At 38.6% G+C, this 23,276-nt stretch overlaps 1 protein-coding gene across 18 annotated transcripts in view; it reads left to right on the top strand.

Annotated features, from left to right (window-relative positions):
• Nucleotides 1-23,276, top strand: part of SNAP91 (synaptosome associated protein 91) — a 67,157-nt gene that overhangs the window by 32,095 nt on the left and 11,786 nt on the right. For 9 of the 18 annotated variants that reach the window (XM_065056424.1, XM_065056426.1, XM_065056425.1 and 6 more), the window contains exons 11-22: nt 522-549; nt 2,503-2,612; nt 3,749-3,849; nt 8,563-8,577; nt 8,721-8,891; nt 15,008-15,115; nt 15,643-15,900; nt 16,108-16,185; nt 16,290-16,361; nt 16,817-16,900; nt 17,771-17,854; nt 22,279-22,416. In XM_065056424.1, coding sequence (XP_064912496.1) covers nt 522-549; nt 2,503-2,612; nt 3,749-3,849; nt 8,563-8,577; nt 8,721-8,891; nt 15,008-15,115; nt 15,643-15,900; nt 16,108-16,185; nt 16,290-16,361; nt 16,817-16,900; nt 17,771-17,854; nt 22,279-22,416 — 1,247 coding nt within the window. The remainder of the gene's footprint in view (nt 1-521; nt 550-2,502; nt 2,613-3,748; nt 3,850-8,562; nt 8,578-8,720; nt 8,892-15,007; nt 15,116-15,642; nt 15,901-16,107; nt 16,186-16,289; nt 16,362-16,816; nt 16,901-17,770; nt 17,855-22,278; nt 22,417-23,276) is intronic. The other 9 variants (XM_065056436.1, XM_065056434.1, XM_065056432.1 and 6 more) reach the window with 6 other exon arrangements.

Genomic DNA, 23,276 nt, shown 5'->3' with positions numbered 1-23,276 from the left:
CATACTTTTAAATATCACTAGTTTAAAGTAACTCTGACTTTCTGTAAAAGAAGAGTAGACTTCGAAAATTCAATGACGCATCCTCAGAAGACTTATGTTAGATAACTGCTTCCATATTGGTCTTATTCTGCTGCTGTTGCATGATTTTATAATATGGCAGTATCTTGCCCCAATAACTCTTTCCTGCTGGCTTTTGTAGGCCCTAACACAAGAGGCTTGCATGCATCTCTGCATTTGCTCCATTTAGTAGAGCTTATTTAAAAGGCAGAATAATCCTGTGACACCAATTAGCTTAAAAGATTGATTTAAGCTTTGAAACAACAATTTTCATTCTTTGAAGTGACATGTGAAAGTTTGAGAAATGGGAAGGTCATGTGAATTGTAGAGATCTTCAGAAAGCTGTCATGTTTAGCTTTTGGTCTTTATGCATGAGTTTTTATTACCAGAAACATAGTTTAGAAAAGTGTACTTACCTGAAAGCACTCCTTTTTTTATTTTTATTTTTTTTTTTCTTCCCTTAGATCTGGGGCTCCTTCTCCTCTGAGCAAGGTAAATACTGTCAGTTGCTGTACTAGTGAATTCTTGTTCAGATGTATGATTTAGAACAACTTAAGGGCATAAGGAGTTAAATTTCCATCTCCTAATCTGCTTTTTAGACTTTGCCGCCTGGGCCCTACCTAAGCGACAAAGCTGCATCTTTTAATGGCCTTGTAAACAATGGCCCCAGAAGAGCACTTTGCTGATACAAAAACATAAAAAATACTCATATCTTTGTCTCAGCTTTTTTTTTTTAATCCTTATATCATTGAGAAACTTGCTCCATGCTGTTTCTCATCCAAATTCTCCACTTAATTTGCTTTTATTTTTTTTGAGGAAGTGCTGACTCTTATAAAACTGTATTTATGTGAAAAGCTAAGAAGGAAACTTTCATCTGATATACCTAATTTGAGAATTGACCTTTATTAGTGAGACTACTTACCCTAATTGAAAGCAAGAGTTGCCAGTGAAAACATCTTGATTTAAGTGTCAGATAATCTAGTGAGTTTTATGGAGTTATTACCAGTAATTAACAATGCTCTGAAGCATTGCCAGGTGCCATAGTTCTGTGTTTAATAGCAGGTGTTGTGCAGGAAAAACTCAGTTAAATCCTCTGAATCTGAGGGAGACAGTTGGATGGTTGATTCTCATGAAAGCTCTTGAATTACTTTCCAAAAAGTCCTTAAAAAAAAAAAAAAAGGCAAATCCAAAAACCAACCAATCAAAAAAACTCTCTTGACAATGCTGTAGCAGTGACAACTACATGATGGCTCAGAAAGCATTCTTACAACTTTAAGTAATCCTCTCTTCCCTGGTTTATGTGAAGAATTTGGACAACTCTAGTCTCAAACCTCAGTAAAGCCTTGAGGAGAGTCTGGAAAGCTGATATCCACCTACTGCTAGACTTGTGATGATGGAATGGCAGTAGCAGAACTCAGAAGAAAATTGCTTCAGATTTGCCATTCTTATTCTTTCTTGGCAGTGGTCAGAATGACAGACTACTAAACATAGGACTTGTTTTCATTCATTAGGAAAAGGATCTCTCTAGCTTGTGAGAGGCTGTAACAAAGATCACAGTATCTTTTAGAATTAAGTTCACACTCTTCAAGGTAACTTGAAGCTTCAAGTGCACAGAAAAGTTGCAATATACTGTCCTGGGTGTCTGTCCTTGCCATACTTAAGGTATCTTTATCCAGAATTGGAGGAGCTAATGAAAGAAAATCATAGGCTGGGCTGTCTTTTATATCTTCCCAATGACTTAACCCTTAGCACTGTTGATGGCTCCTTAAACTCTCTTCAGTCTGAAGGTTTACATACACACTTTTAACTTAGTTTTTAACCATTTCTTTTCTCCCACCATTTCTATGGTTGGAGCACTAAGGTGCTGTTGTGGGTGAACAGATATTTAATTCCATGGACAAAATGAAAGGTCTGAGAAATGTAGAAAGAAAACCACAAAAATACTTTGTTCCTCCCATCTTCAAGATGGTCTTAAAACTGAGAGGAAGGAGTTTTCTGGGAGCAAACTATCTTCTTGGAACTTGCCGAGAATCCTGTGACACACAGGAACTGTTAGTTACCCTAACTAGGATTTTAAAATGCAGGTAAGGCAACTCCAGATCACAAGTCTCTGAATTAGTTGCCTAGATGTTGGGTGAGTCTGGAACCCAGGGGTCTAAAGCTCATATGAGACCAGCTGCTTGTGTCTGCAGGTGCTCTGAATGCACAATATAGGCATTTCCTTTTGAGCCAGGCATTGCTAGGTGGAGACACCTTGGAATTCCTCAACTCCACTATCCTCTGCAAACTTAGCCCAGTCTTCCTTTGATTCTTTCAAAGTGGGCAACAGCTCACAATAAGAAGATCTGATGTCAAAATTGGATTTTTAAACTATGTGAATCTGTGCATGAGTTGTTTGTGGAGAAAAGCTGCTATATCGAATGTGTATTTGAAATATTTCTCTAGTCTTCTCCAGCCACAACTGTTACATCTCCTAGTTCTACTCCAGCAAAAACTATTGATACATCTCCTCCAGTTGATCTTTTTGCAACTTCATCTACAGCTGCTCCAGTAAGGTAAGCTAAAAAGCTGAATGTAAATGCCAAAGTCATACTTTGAACAGGAGGCTTGCCTACAAGATTGTTCTTACTTTACAGGTACTGTACATCTGCATTGAATGGGCTATATTATTCTACCAGCATAGATCACAAGTGAACTCTGACAAAACAAAACAAAAAAATAGTGGTTACTCTGATTTGCTTTCAGTGTAGTAGTGATGTTGTATCATTCTCAGTGAAAACTTTTGATTGAATAGACTGAAATAAGGTGCAAATCCAAAGTAGTGTTTACTGACCTTCGTTATTCTGTTTCTAAACCTGCTGAATTCAGTTTCCTTTATCTTGCTGTTCACATCGGTTAATGAAGCACAAAAATAATGAACTTTTGGAGGTTAAAGTAAAAAATGAACACTTGACCAATGAGAAAATCTGAACCTTGCTTTCAAGTGAAAACCGGAACAAACCACTGTTACTCATTGTAATGAGCACAATGAAAGGACTCTAGACATGTAGAAGCTCTAAATTTGAACCAAAAGTCTGAAGACATGACTAACTTTTCAGTTAAATGTCAGATGAAGTAATTAAATGAAGAAAAAGATATTGTTTGTTATTTAAATGTTCTAAATGAACAAAACCATGTTTCTTAAGCAATTATCTGTCCGGCTTAAGCCATAGAATTTTTACCAGCTCTCTTCTATCTATTGCCTATTTATTGCCTGGAAATGTGGGTTTCTTGCTTTCTGACACGGCAAAATGAAATATGGAAGTGTTAACAGAATGGAGCTGTTTTCAGTCACAACAGTTATTTGTTCTATTCTTATGGAACACCGAAGATTTTGGGGTTTGGTTTGGGGATTGTTTTTTTGTTTGTTTTGTTTGTTCATTTTTTTAGGATTGTAAAAGTCTCATAGATCTGTTGCAATGTCATTATCAAGCAAAGGAAGTTAAGGTCCCATTCTGGGGGGTATAGTTTATTCTTGGCACTTACTGCAATAGAGGTGCTTATGGCCGCTGCTCTAATCCTAAGGCCTGAAATTATTTCATCAGCCATGCAAATCAAGGGTAATTCCAACAATCCAGTCATAATTTTTTAAACTTAATTTAAATGGGCAAATTCCTCCACTGTTTAATACCTCTCTTCCTTTCCTTGGCAGCTCTTCCAAACCATCCAGTGATCTTCTGGATCTTCAGCCAGATTTTGCTGCTACTGGGCAGGCGGCTCCAGCAGCCTCTGCTGGGGCAACTTCATGGGGAGGTAGAGAAACCTCACTGTCAACATCTGTTCTTGCAGTCTCCATCTTCTTGCCCAGCTGAACTGAAACCTGGCTCTTTCTCTGCTAGCACAGGATGTTCCCAACCCACTCCTAGGCTTCTGCTGACCCAACAGTCAGGCATCTCTTTGCAGCACAAGGCTACTCCTTTTTCCAGGGATATGCATAATAGTATAAGCTGCTTATAAGGGCCTGACTGCAAAGCTGGGGGGAACCAGGATTAAGTGACTAAAAGTGAGCAGGAAGGGGATGGTTGAAGGTGAACAGGTAGGGTAGGCACTTTAAAACAGAAGAACTAGACCTGCTTGTGTGCTTATTGGCAAGGTGAGGGCAGAAATTGGCTCTTTGGTTCATAAAGCAAAGCCAGGAGATCAGTAGACAGAGGATCAAAAATATATTTTAAAACAACAATGCATCTAAAGCCAATGGTGGCAAATTAGTTCTGTTGCAAGCACGATTATCTCTGACAATCCTTAACATATTTTAATAAAATCTTCCTTGTTTGCTTAGAATACTAATATGAAAAGAGAAGTAGAGGGCTAACTGCGATTAAATAGGAATTCCTAACCAGCTCTCTGAAATTTGAGCAATCTGATGAACTGAGCCTGTTGTTCCAGGCAGCACTGGGAGCTGGTGATCTAAGACGACTGCAATAAATGTAGGCAATGTTCACTCCTGTCTTGTGAAGACAAGGAATTAGGCCAGTAAATGTGATTTAACTTACATAGTTGTAAACCCACTGTGGTGTAATCTTAGGAGATCTGCACTTGCGTGGCAGCTTAATGAACTCATCAGCCCCCTCCACAGCAGGAGTGCTACACTGAGTCACGGTGATTCTGCTGTGAATGCTAATACTGCATACTAGTGGCTTCTGCATTCCATATTTTGTTCTTATCTTTAGTTCATTAAAGATGACATTGTGTCTCAGCCACTTCATTATGTGTGGCTAGCTATGGCTGTCGTGTAGACCATGTTTTGCATATTCTTATTTAATCTGTTGAATTATTTATTTTTTTTTCAGAAATGTCAGTTTTATTAACTGAAATGTAATCTTACCCAGAAAGCAAGACCAAAGAATCATCTATTCTATGCTGCCTGGGACTAATTATTCTGCAATTTTTTGACTGCATCCTATTTGTCTTGCTCTGTCATGGCCAAGTACTGGAACATAAGCTTTTGAGATGTTCGAAAGAGCTCAGGCTTCTTGTTTTTTTAAGCATTTCCTCATTTATGCAGAGTAAATAGCCACTAATATTGTAAAATATTGATTTGCATTGCAATTGAAAGCTGATTTATTTGAGTTTTTGCTTTGTTCTTTTGGACAAAGCACCTATAGTTTGGAACTTAGGTGTTTTTATTTTTCTGAATTACTGAAAATTTTAAAATGGGCTAGTAATGTACCTAGTCCTCTTACTCCACAATAGAAAAGGACAACTTTTTTCCTTTGGCCAAGATTATCACTAACCTCCTCAAGTATACTTCAGTCTTAACTTTCGGAATGGCATTTTGGTAACTTAGTATACTACTTCAAGTTTGTCTGTTTTACTGCTGGCAGGAGTCCAGGTATGATGACCTGTTACTGCATGGGAATTTTGCTGTTATTTTATTTTCATTTTTAAACTCTTTTAAATAATTGCCAAACACTCTTCAGACATGCATGAATTAAGAACTGGAATGGTTTTGTTGTGAATATACTGTTATTTCCATTCATGTTTCATCTGGTAATGAGAAAATCGTTGAGCCTGTGTTAAGGGTCATTTTATTTTGTTTATGTTTTTAAAGTAAAGCTGCAGGATAAAGCTGGTATTCGTTATAAATTGTACATTCTCGTAGGTACTATGGAGCCTTTTAATTAGTGCAAGAGAGGCCACATCAGGAATACTACATCCAGTCTTGGGCTCTCCCGCTTCAGAGAGAGGGGGTTGGCATGGGACTACCAGGACTCCAGGGGTCTAGAGCACATCTCTGCAGAAAAAGATTGAGGGATTTGGGCCTCTGTCATCTGGCAGAAAAGATGCTGAAGGGCTCTCTTAATAGAGGCCTATGACTACTTAAGGGGGAGTTACAAAGCAGAGCCAAAATTTTCTTGGAAATAGGAGTTGATTATAATGAAGGGTAATAGCAACAGATTGCAACTTCAGAGATTGACTGGACATGAGGAAAAAATTATTTCACTTGGAGGGTAGGGCAGTACTGGAGCAGATCCCTGATGTGAGCTAGTGGACTCTCTATTTCTGGAGACTTTTCAAGACTGGCACTTTAAAAGACACATAAACCTCATGAATACATGTCATCAACAAACAATCCTGCTTTCTCAGTCTCACTGGCAATGTAGATTCTATGTATTCTGGTATATACTATATATTCAATATAGTACACTGTATATTTAGTGGTATATACAGTACACTGTATATTTTGTTGTATACCTAACATATTTCTGAATACGATGTAAAGTTATCTAGCAAATGAACTGAAACTTGTACAAATCCACACTTCTGTGCTCACAGGAGATGATCAAGGTAGGGTAATATGTTGCCTGCAGCATAGCGCAAGGTGAATAGAGAAGCATTTGGCAGGCAGGCTGGGCTGTAATGTTACCAAAAGTACAGTACGTCAAATTCTGCATCTTTGCAAGATCTGACTCTCAGGTATAAAAACAAATTGACTTGAACTTTTGCTCCTAACTACCATGCAGTGTGCTTTAGAACATGGATTTGCTATTAGCACTGTCATTTTAGTATTACTATAGAATAAAGCATTGGTTTTAGTCCTTCCCATATTATGAGTAAGTATAGATTGCTGGAAAATTATAATTTCACTGTATTATGATCTATAATGTAACTGGATAAAAAATATGCGTTGAAGAATAAGCTAATAGAGGGTAGAAGTTTGCCAACAGTTGTTTATCTCAAGCCTAGCTGTGAGACATTCACCTGGTGTGCAGTAATGAGATACCAGACTGCTGCATTTTTAATATGCTGTTATGCTGGTATTTTGACTTACCTCAGCTTGTGCACTAAGTCTCAAGTACAGCTCTCCTGAGGAACCAACTACAAGAATACCTACATGTGGTTTCTTGATACCTTTTAAACAAATGTTGTAAAATAAAGACAAACTCATGGAGCTGTGCTTCCTCAGAGCATTTTGCTTCCTACATTCTGACCTAGAGTAGAGCATCTGTGCTTGTTGTTCAGTGTGGATCAGATGAACCCATGACCCTGTTAAGGAATACAGTGAATCTAGAAGCAACACTGAACTACTAGTTAGTAAATAGGTAGTTGTGCTTAGACTAGTCTAACTGCAATATAAACATGTAATAGGCCAAACTGCTCAGTTTTCGCAGTTTTTTATAGCTTTTAGTTGCTTTATGTAGGCAAAGCTGCTTCTGTCTGGACTCAGTCTGACTGATCTCAGAGAACATAAAAATGTAGGAAAGTCTGTTAAAGATGCTTTGTTGATCTCTGGAAACAGTTAAGGGACCAAAGCTGGAAGAATCAACCTGCTTATGCTGTCAATTATTCATACTCCTCATAACGAGTGTTAACGGAGGTAGTTGTTTCTGTGTAGTATGCTTGCTCTATCATAAATGCAAGAAAAGCTTTCAAAGATGAGTGCTCTCCTATTTTTATTTATTTCCTTTTTTTTTTTTTTTGCTAAACAGTTGTCTCAAGTACAAGAACCACAGCCTGTCTGCCTCTCAGAATATACTTGGGGAAGTAGGGATGCCATGAATTGTATCCTGAAGTGATTTAACACTGTATTTGCAATCTGGTCTCTGTTGGAGTACAACACTGGCTTTAGTGCTAGTGTTGTGAAGGGTTCTAGGGCTGATGGGTGGAACACAACAGCTTACTTTGGGAGAACAGTAAGCTGAATTCTGTCTACTTTTAGTGACTGTAATGTTGATTTTTGAACTGCTTTCTGACTACTTTGGTCCAGAAAATACTTTCAACTAAAGCAGAATTATCTTGAGATTCTCTTTGGTGTCTGAGTATGTTCTGCTAATACCTCACTGATTTAAATAAGCTTGAACTATGCGTGTTTACTGTACTTATATGTGATCACTGAGGTTCCTTGGGGCTCACTCTTGCCATGTACACGTGGTGAAAGTCTTCAATGTGCATGCTGTTAAGCCCAAGAACTTGCATTCAAAATTTTCAGTGTTCTTGGGAACTGTTAGCTGTTCATAAACTTCAAAGAAGTCTATCTACTTCTGGTGTTACTATAAGATACTGCTAAGCCAGATGCAAGAGAAAAATAGTAAAGTGCTGAACTGAGCTTCTTTAGAAGTGGTTCTTGGCCTGACCTTGGAGCAGTGAAAGGTAGGAGACCTTTCTGTCAACCTTACAGGCCACTACTTGGTTCTCTGTTGCAGTTTAAGAAAAGAAAACCAGCTGTACAAAACAGAAGTGATAAATACTACCAGTGTTTGAACATCTTGCTGATTAGATATGAAGGAATTTATCAAATACATGAACCTTATGCACTGGTTCTGATTTGAATAGAACTATTAAACAGAATAATCTTTGTCATGTAACAATAACTTCTTGAATGTTGGAAAATCAAGTGCAAAAATTGTTTAACCCAAACATGTCACTTGGAGAATGAATTTATAGCTAATTAGCATCTTCAGTCTGGCAGTTATACTAATTGTTCTGTTTCTTTATTCTGCTGTCATTTTAATGGACAATCGCTAGACCTCTTGGGAGAGGGTGAGTAATGTTTTTGATTTCTAAGACTTCTCAATGTTAAGACTCCTTATTAAAAGCTCCAGCTTTCTGGAGTTGAATATTTGTGGTCTCTCCCTCTTCCTCTTACTTTTCCTGTTTGATCTTTGTTATATGGTTGTGTATAGATAATCTGGCTGCACTTTCCGGTGTTACCTCTGAGCCACAGATTTCAGATCCATTTGCCCCAGAGCCCAGTGCAACTACTGCTGCAACTACTGATACTACTACTACTTCAGCCCCTGCCGCTACAACTACAACTATTACTGCTACCACTGCTGAAGTGGATCTCTTTGGAGGTTAGTTGGGTTGCTCTAGTGCTCTACATTAGCTCATAAGGTATTTAACTAACTATACCAGAGGTGCCTGTGTGTTGGATGCTTGATGGAACAGGAGATGTAAACTGTCCAACTGCCTCTGTTTGCTGTGCTTTTAGTTAATAGACTTCTCTGCATATATATGGAAAGGGAAAACTGTGTACACTTAAGATTGAGTTACCTTATGGTTGAGCAGCTAAGAACATTAGTTTTCAGATCCACACGGGAGTAGGCAGGTATTCTTTTCATGTCATTCAATAACTATGCTACTGTACTAAAATTTCTGGGAAAAGCAGTGTGCTTTCTTAGTTATTGCACTGGGAAGGATGGACATGGCACCTTCCTGCTCCTTCATTAGTTGTCACACTTCAGTTGTGTTACATTTCTTTTGGACCTTTCCTGTGAATAGAGTATTGACCAAGCTGAAATCACCACATTTCAGCATTCCTGAGCCTGGGTTTTGTTTCAAATAGCATTAGCAGTAAATTAAAGTGACAAGGAACTTGTAACAAATACCAACTACACAGCTATTGTATAGGAAACACATTATTTTAGCTTAGTTGTGCTCTTCCAGTCTCCACTGTTAGCTGCTAACCTCTTGAGTAAGAATAAGGTCCCCTCTGTATGCTGTCAGCTTCCTTGTCACTCTTGTGGAGCAGAAAACATCTCAACGGCATGTCAGAAGTTATAATTCCTTTTCAGTACTATGCCAGCACAGGTTGGTGGAGAAGTGTTCTGACTTACAAACTACTAACATGTTTGAGATCACCTGACTGCTGTATTTTTTTAGTTGTTCCTTCCTGTGATGCATAGTTCCATCATGACAGTGGATGTCAGGAATTAGGAATAATTTACTTGCTATCAAAACTGGATTCCAGCACATTCCCTGCGGAGGTGCATTTATCTATTGTTTCTAGGTAAAGGAGTGCTAGATAGGTCTCATACACAAGCAGTTTGACTACAAAGGTATTTCCTAAAGATGGAAAGTTCCCAGTTAGAAGTTTTGTTTAGGACTGACTTCAGCAGATGCCTCCAAGATATCCCAATAAAGCTGCTGAGAAGCTGTAAGGATTAAAACTGCTACTTCCTACTTAACCCCTCCTTTTACAAAAATGAATAATAGTCCAAGTGCCACAGGATCAGGTACTTCGGAAGCAATTTTAAAATAGTCAGTGGCACTGGTTTTGGACACCACTAGCAGCAAGAGAGAGTCTGATGTTGGTTACACTGGTTACTCTCAGAAGCCTGTGGTAGAAGCCAAGGCCTGTGCTCAGGAACACCCCTGCAGATGCACAGCATGTGAAGCTTCTGGTGTGTAGATGCTGGGGTCAAGAAACTCTTAGATACAGCACTTTCAAACTGTATTATTAATTTAGCATATATATATACAGAGCTTAAAAAAAAATAAAAAAGGAGCCATAGTTACATGGCTAGAAATCACCGTAAATTTGCAACAGCGCTAGGAAAACACCTACCTTTGCCTATTCTTCCAGTACTAGAGCACCAAGATGTACCCTTCTTTTTTTCTACCTTTTCCACTATTCTGTCCCTGGAAGAATGTCTGCTACCAAATCATATGTCTAGTTCCATGTTTATAAAGTGGCCAAGAGCTGGATGCTTTTAGTTTCCAGAGGTTTAATTAATCATTAGATTACTTAGTGGCACATATTAAGTACTGGAGTTGCCTTCATCCTCCAATATGGAAAGAATTTTACTTTTACAGTATCCAGAGTTCCATGACTTGATCTCTTCTTTTAAAGAGAATGTATTTTGTTGCTCAAATACTATAAATCTCCAGTGGATTGTATATTAGATGAATGCTGACTTTTTCCTGGAACACTTCAGGGCGAATAAAGGTTTTATCATTTACAATAGCAGAAAACCTCTAGTTTTCAAGAAGAATCTCTAAACACACTCAGCAGTGTAGGTACGTTTGCAGTGCCTTCAAGACACCCACAGGCCAGACCCTTTTAAGATCCCGGAGTCCATATTAAACTCCTATCTCTCCACTCATGGAAGTTTGTTTGGGTTTTGTTTGTTTGTTTTTCTGAAACTTCTCATGTAAGTGATGTCCCATACTAACATTCTTTGTTACTTTAACACTATGTACAGTGCAAAAAGTGGTACTTTTTGGGCCAACACTGCTAGGCATGCTTACACTTAATAAGAAGGTATTTGACCTTTGACGTCTGCTAGAGATGGAGTCTTCAAGGTCACCTTTTTGCATCTTGCCAGTTCTCAATTGCTTTACACAGTTCCTCGTGGTGAGTTGTGGCAGGGGAAGGTAGAGGAGCAGTGATCTCGGGAGAAAGAATGTAAAGAGTCTACAGGGAGTTGGCTGGGTAGGGAAAGGAAGCCAAATGCTGCAGGAAAAAGGCAGCCAAGTTGATGGAAGAAGCAGAGGAGGAGGTTTTGCAGGCATGACTGACTGTTGTTATTCTCTTGCACTATATTGCTGGTACTTTAGCTGATAGGAGCCTGCGTGCTGCCTATGACTGGGCTTTGTCTTTCAGAGGAAAAGCATTATGTCCTTATCTCTGACATGATCTTGGAAAGCATATGAGAAATGCAGGATTGATCCAGCATAGCTTTTTTTTAAAAACTCATCTGATTAATGCACAAGCTTTCAGTTACCTGGCCTAATTTGTAGAATTCTTTATCTTGTTTCTAAGATAAACACAAGGCTGTTTTCAAAGTGCAGCTGGAATCGTTCCTGAGGGGGGAAATGTAAAGGCAGAAGAAAGGCGAAATATCTTGAAATGCCATGTATCTCAGTAATAGAATTTGGACACAGTATTTTTGGACACTAGGAATGTGCTCTTGAGTTCTGTTGCATTGTGTGATGTTACTCACATCGCTTGGAGTATAAAGTTGTAGCAGATACTATGCAAATGTCAGTTATTAGGCATTCAGATGACATGAATAGTTTGCAGGTAGAATTATTGTTTTCCCTGTAAAGAAACTAAAGGTGAAGTGATTAAGACTTTTTGGCACTTGAGGGCTGATGAATGTCCCTTATGTTGGAACACGCAGGTATAGCAAACTAGCACTTATTTTAAAAAAATTAACAACAACAAAAATCCTGTAATTCTTATGATTCTTTACTAGCACTGAGCCTAGTGGAATATTTGTTGTTGACTGAGGTCAGCTTCTTCATGTCAAAAAGTAATGAAGGGTGACTGAAGAGGAAAAAGCTGTGGAAATGGAAAAAAATCTTTTCACCTGTAACACTTTAGTTCTATGATCTTTCCTATACTTGTGGCTTTCCACAGAGTTCCTTCACATGTTGCATAATACATTAAATGATTATAAGTCAACTATATGATGTGCGAGGAACTTCTATCATGTGTTGATGCCATGGCATCAAATAAAGCCTGAATGTATAAAATTAAACAGGTCACTCTTCAGGAACATTTATGTTGGTGCAGAAGAGATGTATTGAAGCACTACTTCAGTGTTTCAGAACATAAAAATGCCGTTGTTTGCACATCATTTCAGTAAGAACTATTTTTATTTAACAATTTAAGTGTTATGCAGTACATAATACATACTTATCACTCCTAATAGATGTTCCGTGCAGTGTGAACTTTGCAGAGCAACATCTCTTTAAGTTTCCAGGCTGTCTATAAACCCAAGTGAGGATTATGTGCCACTTGATTCTAGAAATCGCACTCTAGATTTATTTTTGAACCAGAAGATGCACAAATGTAAGGAAGTGGCATAAATTGAGAAAATATGCTAACTACTTTAAAGGGAGAAGATATCTTGCAGTGCTGGAATTGCAAATATAGGGTTACTATGGCAATATGGGGGAACAAAAAATAAAATAGTCCATCTTTTTTTACTAATAAAATATGCAGTAGTGAATTGTATCAATTTCTGCATGTCATGGTAGATTTTAGCAAACTGCATCTGTGCAGCTTCAAAGAACTTGATAAGCATTAAATCAAAACAAACAAACAAAACCAAACAAACAAGCAAAAAATCCCATACCAAAACCAAACTCCAAACCAATAAATGGAACCAAACCAAACCAAACAAACCCTTGATTTGAACTGTAAGTTGTAGGGTCCAATATTCAGGTTGGTTTGGCTCTGCTGATGCAGGTTTCTTGAACTTCTCAGTGTGACTAATATTTAAAGTTCTTAATATGACATTTTTCCTTTAGATTTGATTGTGAACTTAGGTGTTTATCCCACCTGTCTCTTAACCAGAGTATGATGCTAAAGAAAAGTATTGTGCTTGGCAACAAACTTATTCAGAAGTGGCAATAAATAATAAAGCTGGCACCAAGCTAGCTGTTCCCTTCCATCTATGGGCTGGAAGGAATTTATGCCCGCTCAAATTTCTATGTCTGTTGCATATGGAACTTTGATAGTCTACATCTGGACAGGAATAGGTGTTACTCTGAGGCTGAAGTGGTCCTAACATAGAACTAATGACTAACTCAATGCATTCTGAAATCCCACTTTATAAGAAATCTGGAGTCTATCCTTTCATGCTGGGAAATAATTGCAAGTACTATTGATTGACTTCTGTGCTGTTGACCTACAAGCTTGTGTGGATAGAAATGTGCTTTTTTGAAAGAGCTCAGAGTGATCCTCCACCTGAAAGCTGATCCTGTAGAGCAAAACCCAGCACACATGACCATACGCATAGCATATTCTCTAGTACAGTTCAAAACTCTTCAGTCCAGTTATGCGTTGAATTTCTGCTACGCAGTGTATGCCAGTGTCTGGTAGACATACGATACTATGATGTTTAACTAGTTATGATTTTTTTATTTGGACAACTGCCATCCAGTTTTGTTGTTGAACCTGTTACATGAATAATAGAATTATATTTGAAATGGCTTATTAGCAGGTCTTCTTTTGCTACTAACTCATTTTAATTCTATTGTATAAGTCTAATTAGCTTTCATCTCTTCTGTTGAAGTTTCAATGCATGTTCTTTTGAGCTTTTTAGATTAACTGGCACAAACTTGTTTTTAAAATGGTTGTTTTCATTTTAAAATTGACATTCAAGTTAAAGCATGTTAAGCTTTTTCTTATATTAGTTTGACAGTGCAATTGCAGTATCCTCCGACAGAATTTTTTTTTTAACTTGCTAACTTTGTAGCAGTAGAAAAATGGCCTTTATGAGCATCTTGAACTATTTATTCTTAACTGTGCAGTCTTTTTGTGAAGAAAATGCTTGCTTATGAGGATAGTTCAAATGGCACTGCCCATTAGGACTACTTCATGGAATTAAGAGCTACAGATGGTGGTTTAAGCCTAGGAATAATGCTGTAGAATTCCAGAGCTTGAAATTCAATCATATCAATTAGCAAGTGGCAAACAAAAGACAGTCAAAGAAAACTCATGAGCAAGTTGTTCCAAAACCTCAAAACAGTTGTTTTCTCTGACTTGGCTGGTTGGCCTAGAGGAGATCCTGAAAGAAGGAGAGATAAACTATGTCTGGCCAGTAGTTAAGATGAACATTCTTGATCTGTCAGAAGCAAGCTGAGTAAATGTAACCTATGCATCAGGTTATGACTTCAGAAAGATCCAATTGGAAAACTTAAGAAACATGTAAATTCAATTTCTCAGATGATGCATGACTGCCTTGGCTCAAAAGCTAGAAAAGGTACATGCAGATCTCTGCCAATGTAATTGGATTTTTATTCGTAACAGTGCTTAAGTTTGCAAGCACCGTGCAAGTAAATTCGCAGTAACAGATTAATCACATGTATTACAGGCTTTGAGCACACAAATACTGCCATACCTCTGCTCTTTTTTCATTAGTTAATTCTGGGTAGTACGTGAGCATGCTGCTCTGAACCCTTATACAATGAGAATAATAACACATTTTACACTCACTGTACTTCATGTGGGCAGCCTGAGAAGCTCCATCTTCAAACCCTGTCTAGAACCTGTTTGTGTGGGGTTGGGGGAGACAAACCATTTTGCGCTGCATGACTTGTCTTGCTGTCAAAGTAATAACATTCATGTTGTATAAGGGAATCTACCTGTGCAATTTAACTGGGTTCTTTTACTATATTTTTCTTCTCTTTATCCTTTTTTTTCCCCTTTTAATTTCTGTTCTTTACTACACCCAAGATGCCTTTGCAGCTTCTCCTGGGGAAGCCCCTGCAGCAGCTGAAGGGGCAGCAGCACCAGCTACCCCAACCCCTGTAGCAGCAGCTCTTGATGCATGTTCAGGAAATGGTGGGTTTTATGTCATTAGATAGTCTCTTGTTTTGCTGTTTTTTTTTTTTGTTTGTTTAAACTACATGGCAGTGTGTTTTTCTGAAACTTTCATAGTGTTTGCAATTGGTCAAAACAAACCTTAGACTGAAGAGCATGCTTAGGAAAACTGCCTGTTTCTGAGTCCCAGTAACTTTGTGCTTATTTGTTAGTTCTAATAAATGATTCTGGGAGTGCTGAGTTTTGTAAGCAGTAACCTGCTAAACTGGATGTTCTTTTGTCATATTTCTATTTATTTTTGGCCTTGCCAAATAGCCTTTGAAAGTTCTGCTCTTTCATAACTAGATTGCTCAGCCTTTCAGATAGTCTTTATTTTGGAAGAACATAAGTAACGTGTCTGGATAAATAGGCTAGATGTTAGAGCAAACTCGTCTGTGCGTGTGTGTATTTGCAGTATGTGCATTGCCTGTAGTTGCTTTGTTCTTGACTTCCTCCCTCACCGGTCCTGAGTATGCATACACATATATTTCCCCTCTCCTTTTTACAAGACCCCTTTGCCCCATCCGAAGGTAGTGCTGAGGCTGCTCCCGAGCTGGACCTCTTTGCTATGAAGCCAACAGAGACTGCTGTTCCTGTAGTTACCCCTACAACTAGTGCAGCCACTCCAGTTCCTGCAACAACTCCTTCTCCAGCTGCTGCTGTTGCTGCTGCTGCTACTGCTACTACAGCTACTGCCACTACCACTACTGCCACCACTTCTGCTACCGCCACCACCTCCGCTCCTCCTGCTCTAGATATCTTTGGTGGTAATTTTGTTTTTAACTCTTTGATTCTGGTGGATTGATCTGTCAGGAGTACAGAACAAACAAATTGTTGTTGCGTGCATGCTGTGTGCTAGGCTTTCAAACCAGAGAGCCCATTAATTCCAAATATGATGCGCAAAACTTGGAAGTTCTGCTTTCAGTCCTGCCTTTCAAAATTGAGTTAAAGACGTGTTATGTTCTTGGCCTTAGATTTATTTGAGTCTGTTCCTGATGTACCTGCAGCACCTAAACCAGATGCTACTCCTAGCATAGATCTCTTTGGTACAGGTAAAGAGAGAATTCTTCCAATACTCTGCCACTTTGATGTTGTGCAATGCTGTAAACTGACTTCAAAGATACTTACTTCTTGGTTTTTCTTTCATTTCTGGAAGATGCTTTTTCATCTCCGCCACATGGAGCTTCTCCTGTGCCTGAGAGTTCTCTCACTGCTGATCTCTTATCTGGTGAGTGCTTGTCTTCACAGGTCATCCTGCAGACTTTTATGTGTTTTATTCCTCAAGAGTGAAAAAAAAACAAGACTTATTGCCAGTCTGCATCTTTAAGCTGAAATACAAAGTTGTGGGTTTGTTAACACTTTGGTCACAAAATTAACAGCTGATGAAAATGCAAACCATAAAGTGGCTGACACTGAAGCTGAGTAAGTAATGTGGTTGTTGAGAGAGTAAATACTCCTCTTAAGCATAAGAAAATTCTTAATAAACAATGCTTTCTTTAAAGTACTGTGGTTTTCAGTTGCTGTGTGAGAAACGTAACACTTAATGTTTGCAGTTCTGAAGACTGTTACCTGAATTTACTGACCCTGTGGTTCTAACTGGTGCAGCCCATGAGACTTTGAAATATTTAGCTATCATTGTTGCCTTGCTGATACTAAATATTATTTATCCTGTGCTTACTGCAGTGGATGCATTTGCAGCCCCCTCTCCTCTACCCACTGCCTCTCCAGCAAAGGTGGATTCTTCAGGTGTGATTGACCTATTTGGTGGTGGGTATTTTTCTTTCCTCACCACTTCAGTGTTGAATCACTTCATTTCAATTACCTTTGCACTTTGTTAAAGCTGCAGATTTCCCCTTCTCAGAGCTTTCCTGTGTGGCATTACCGCTAAGACCAGCATGTCCAGTTCTTCGCATTGCACGATAACGAACTGCAAATAAGCTGTCAGTGTGGTCGTTCTGTTGTCATGACACTTGCCATTCTGTCTTCAGTCAATGCATGTATGGCTCTTCCTCAGAGGTCCAATGAAAGTCTGTTGTGTTCCTTTTTCTTTTCAACTCTCTCTGGTCACGTTTTCTATTGGTTCTGTTTCTCAAAGCAGCTGAAGTTTTGAGGGTGACTTGTCTCAAATTGGGTATCTGAATCACAAGATCTTCGTTGGATTTGATAAGGCGGAAATTAGGATGGGCACAACCAACTCCGGGAATGTTGTAGAACAGAAATGTTGCTTAGAAGTAGTAAATTTCAAAATTAGTGAAATATTCCTATAAAAAGACTTTATGTGAATCAGCAGGTTCTAGCTGGAGAATTACTTCAATCTCATCTGATGCATTCATCTCCAAAGGGCTTAACCCTCTCATATAGAATGCTGTGGTTTGTATGGGTTTTCTGAGAAGAGGTTCAACTAAAAGGAAAAGAGATTTCTTTCAAGTGCTGGTTTGTTGCACCTCCTTTTTTCCCACCTGAGCTTTGTGACTGTGGCACTGCTCTGCAATTAGATGGCCAAGCACTTTCATTTTCCTCTTCTGACGAATGAAGTGGTTATCCTTTTATCACCTTTTGTTTATGATAAGCGATAAATTGATGCATTTAATATTGAACTCTTTACCCTTTCTTGATGCTTTCTGGAATTCTCTTTAGATGCTTTTGGAAGTAGTGCTTCTGAACCCCAGCCCGCAACCCAGGCTGCTTCTAGTTCCTCAGCTTCTGCAGACCTACTTGCTGGTAATAAAGAACTTTTAAAAACTTTTTTTTTTTTTTAAGGCAAAACTAAGAAATAATCCTTGAAATATTTATGTTCCTTGGGTGTAAGTGGCCTTTTGCAGTGGAATAAAACTCTTGTTTGCAAGATTTCTTAGTACTTAAGATGTCTTAAATTAAAACTACAGTGATTTATAATGGAGGCATTATGCTGAAGTACAAGTTGACTTCATAGATTATCTTTAGATTGTCTCTGTTTTCCTACTTCCTACACCAACCTTACTTTTCTGTACTGTTCACTGAATAGAAGTCTATACATAAAATTTATTTGGCTGATTGTAGCAGTACTTAAGCAATATTGCAGGCTATGCTACTTTTTCCTTACTGCTAATTCATCTTTGTTTCTTGGTTGACTTAACTGAGGCAAGTTACACACTTAGATGTTAGGAGATTGAATGGATGACTTGGTAGCAGTCTTGTGTGTAGCCAAGGAGATTTGTGGTGATGAGGGAGAGCTTTTCCGAGTATAAAGGCATAGAAGCGACAGAGGCACTCTGATTATACTGAGATGAGGTCTCTGCTAGTGCTGAATGTGGCATCACCTATTTCAACGTTTGAATAACTATCATTGCATCCTACAAATAAATAGCTTCAGCTGAATTCTGCTTGTACCGTTCTCCAAAATATGTGCTATACCATATATTTAAGTGGCTATAGTGATGGTGCTAAACATTTGTGACTTCTCCCTGTCTCTGTTTGAAGTTTGTAGAGAACAAGATCCCAGCATGTCTTCCTCAGGTTTAAAGGAAACTGATGTGCTTCTGGTTTGAGGAACAGTTGGCTTAGTTTCCCTCATGTTTCTGAAAGGTGAATTTGTCAGTAGAATTGGTTGGTAGGTTATCCTTCATGAACTTAAAAGATGATGATTGTTAGCTTAATTGTACCTTTGTGGCTTTAATTCTGAGCTGGAGTGATATTCTGCACTTTTATGCAACTTAACCACTGTAGGTATGGTGAGCCCTGACATCAGCTCCTGTTTGTATGTCTGAAGGTCTCCCATGCTAACTTATGCTGTGTCAGAAGTCCAACCCTGTGTATGTTTTGCCTTCATATGCTCGTGAGAGGTCCTCTGTTATAAGAAGAATACATAATGTGAGATACCTCAGTGTGTAATCTGCTCTAAGTGCTGTGAGTTGACACAAGTGAGTGCTCACATACTGAAGCCATCTCAGAAGAGGATACATTTTCTAGTACCTGCTCTAAGTGTAGGCATCACCTAGTTGTGCTGCAGGAAGGTAGGAGGAGTCAAGATAATAATAATGTATGTCTGTTCTCGATTGGTTTGAGTGCTGGCAAGCCAGTGGAACATAATGCATAAATGCATGCTAAAGCTTTAGTACAAGCAGCCTCAGGACTTTAAGGTAGAACCGCTTCTGTTTTAATATTGCTTCAGTAGATCTTCGTATTAATGAGTCCATGGGTAGCTTAAGGCTGGAGATCAGGCTTTGACTAGCATTTTCTGAAATGTACCCATCATTTGCAGTTGTGTGCATTATTGGGGGACAGAAGATGTTTTTGCAAAGATATTGTTGGGCAGATGCAAATTCTGCTTCTGCAAACACTGCAATACAAAATATTTTATGTTCTTATCAGTAACTAAGCTTAAATTCCAATAAGAATTATGCTCCAGATGGCCTAAACTTCAGCGGTGTGCTCTTTGAATCTGATGAGTCACATTAAATCCAAACCTAAATTATAAAAAAGATGTTAAAAGTCTAAATACCCAAGCAGACCTGAAGCAATTGGGGCCAATAGATGTTGGTTTTCATTTAAAATATAATATGCTTTATTTTTTGCTTTGTATATACATTTAAAAGGCTTCAAGTAGATTTGAATTTTTTTTTTTTTTTTTTTTTTTATTGGCAGATACAGAGAGTCTGTAAACATCACAGCATATTGCTAAGCATTTGTTCACCCTGGATAATGGCAGATGTATAGCCTGCAGTGTAATCCAGTTTTAAGATTGTCGAGAATTCATATGGTGGCTGAAGGCTTGTCCTTCATGGTTTATGAGTGTTTGGTTGTACTGTTTATATGCATAATGTTGCAAGTGTACTTACTATGCATCATTGCCTTAAGTGTTCAAATAAGCTTGTAGTCTCTTCTTGGCTCACATAGAAAATATGGTAGAATTGTTTTCATACTCTTCTAAGCCTCTCATCATACAAGACTAGAACTATGCTGATAAATACAATAGTCTCACCACTTTCCCTTCTAGATCTTTCCATCCAGTTAACCTGTGTGCATGTATATCCTAGTATGTAGTACATAAAAGCGTGTTCTTACCTTACTAAGTAAAATTGACCTCAAAATGGGGTAATTGGGGATGTCCAGACAACACACCCAATGTGGTTGCTGCTGTTTCTGCAAACTTGCTCCAGGTCTTATTCCTTAGACAACTAGGAACTTAATCTGCTAAAGCATTTTTATGGCTTCTAATGTTGCTGTTAAACTGCACAAGGCTAAAAGCAGTGGAATTAAGACCAATCGTCATGCAAACTTCACCTGAAGTTGGGGAGAACTCTATTCTGTAGCTGGAGAAACAGACACTTCATGGGGCTTTGAAAAACCTTGCAGTAACATTTGATATAATTGATGGTCATGATTTGAGCACAAGTTCTTAATGTTGAGCTCTAACCTGTCCTGTAGTTAAATGTCTGGCAGATGCTTGATTTCATAGCTGGGAAATGTGCTGTTGTCACTGTTTGTAAGATGACTGCATAATGTGCTGTAATTGATATACCCCGTGACCATGCAAAGCAGTTTGGATAAAAACACGGTTAGAACAATTTCAGAATTATCTTTATTTTCTCATTTTTAAAAAGCTGACTCCCTCACTTCACTGGTAACTAAAGCAAGCTGGGGAGAGGGGGGAAACAAACAAACAAAAAACAACCAAAACCAACCAACCAACCAACCAAAAAAACTAAACAAGAATACACCAAGAAAGGAATGAAGGAATTAATTGACTGCTTAAACAAGACTGATACAAACTATCTCAGAAAAAAGACAGAAAGTGGTGATAAGAATTCAGTGTAAATAGATTATCTCTTCTAAATTTATAAATTGTTTTTGGTACTTAAGTTCAGCAATGCAACTGCTGAAGTAACATGCTTAATTTTTCAGAGTTAACCCACATGAAAAGATCTGTATTTACTTTGGATGAGAATAGGACTTAAAATGGTCTTCACAAGCTGGATAAAAGTGTCTAAAGGAGGAATTTCAAATGAGTAAATGTTAAAGCTTCGGTCCACAGGCAGCTGGACAAATAAGGACAGTAGACTGTAAGGCAGGATGTTGCCTGAAAAGAAACTGAAGGCAGTGGTTGAGTGCTGGCTCCTTACTGTCTTGTGCTGTGGCAAAATAATCTGCTTCCTACTCTGATACAGGGGAAAAAAGTACAGGCTGCAGGTTGTGCAAAGTGGTATTCCTGCTGTAGTCATGTAGTTGCGGTTAGAGCACTGAGCTCAGGTCTGATCCTTTCTGTGCAAGGGCAGCTGGGAAAAAAGGAGCCTGAAAGTCTGAAGATGTAGTACAGAGGTCTCGGACATTACTGTCAGGAAGAGATTGAACAAGAGGAATGGCTTGTAGACTAAAGAGAATTGAGAGGTGTCATATGTCTGTTCTTCTTTTCACAGAGTCTTTGTGTATTTAATCTGCCTCCAGACTCTGTAGATAATACAAATAAGTTTAAAATGCAAGGAAGGTCAAATTATATAGTGGGCAGGGGAGAATAAGAATAGTCAAACATGGGAGTGCATTGCTTGTAGGCTAGAGAATTTCCATGAGTAGGGTTTATTTCTATAAATACAGGGTTTGTAATAGATACATTAAACTTAATCATGGAGATTCTCCAGCCTACAAGCAGTTCACTTGTGGATGCTGTTGATCCTTCTTTGGCATGGGAGCGTGTGGGTGAGCCAAAGCTTGACAGGGGAGACCAGGATATTTTAAGATGGTGAGGGAGGATAAACTGGATTAGTAAAACACTGCTTTCTGAATTGAGATTCCAAAAGAGTTGATGGGTGTTCATATGCTTTTCTCAAAGTAGTTCTCAGTTTCTCTTTTTTCTGAACTAATTCTCATTTCTTGCGTTCTGCCTGTGAGATTACTTACCTAGAACTATAGTGTGTAGTACTGGAAGAATTGTGTTCTCTACTCCATTGCTCTGCCTCTGCAGAAATCTAAATAACAAACATTAAAGTTTTTATTGGTGACTCTCACAAAAGCTTAAATTCCCTGAATCATACCTGGCATACCAAGAATGCTTGTGTACTACTGAGTTATTTGTAATGGTCTGGTAAGAATTGTCTCTATGAACTTTTGTTAAACACAGCCCAACAAGACTGACTCTAATGTCCACACCTCTCTTATGTGGCTTTTTCAAGGCTTTGGAGGTTCTTTTATTTCTCCCTCTCCATCACCATCCCCAGTCACTCCAGCTCAAACCAGCTTACTACAGCCTAACTTTGATGCAGCTTTTGGGACAACAGCTCCAACGACTGGCAGTTCGTTTGATGCATCAGGTGAGCCACAGGGTTTCTTCCTGTGTATTTTATAGCATGTTTTATGTGTTAGATGAGTTAATTACACCATATTTAGGCTCTGAGTACAAGCAATATCAGTGATTTATTTCCCTGTTCATTCTGTACTGGAAAAACTCTGGGTGGTGTTGAGGCTGGCGTGTGCCCAAGAGGTCTCTGTACCCATTTTTTTATTCTACCATGTCAGTAAAATCAAACTATTGTAACATTATCCTTGCATGTGCTCAGTTGCATGAATCAGGAACTAGTCAAGGAAAACACTGTTCTATAAATCAAGTATATAGGCAAGTTGTCTTGCTGCTGCTGCTGAAGCTGTTCTTGAGCTTGCATGGCACCTGAAGATACACAAGGCAGAGACTGAGGTCACGTTATTTGCCTGACTATAAGCTTAAACTTTCATCACTGCTACCATTTTGTTTGTATCTCTTCCATTCTATGTTTTCCATGCTGGGTCCTTGCTACAAACTTAAAATTGGTGAGTTCTGCAACTGTACAAGAAAAAAAAAGGTTGGAGTAGTACTGCTGCTTGGTTATGTGGTTGCTTGCCAGTGCACATGCTACCCCTTCCTGTTGGTTTAACATTAGCATGTACCTCAAATACAGATCAGAAGATAGAATGCTGGCATGAGAAATACCAGGTGGTTTGACTTCAAGGGATCTGAAAAATGAACTTCTCAGTTAGATGACTGGACTAAGGAGGGTAGCTCTGTCAGTGTGGATGGTTCTGGTTCCTTCTGATCTCATAAAATATTAGTAGGTTTTCCTGACTCCCTGCTGCTTGCAAGTGAATAGTAACATCTTGAGACTTTCAATCCTATTGTCGTAAGATGTCAAGGTGTAAG

The sequence above is a fragment of the Columba livia genome, chromosome 3 (genome assembly GCF_036013475.1).
Source record: "Columba livia isolate bColLiv1 breed racing homer chromosome 3, bColLiv1.pat.W.v2, whole genome shotgun sequence".
Lineage (NCBI taxonomy): Eukaryota > Metazoa > Chordata > Aves > Columbiformes > Columbidae > Columba > Columba livia.
The sequence above is the reverse complement of the archived record's forward strand: the minus strand, read 5'-3'. Positions and strand labels throughout refer to the sequence as shown.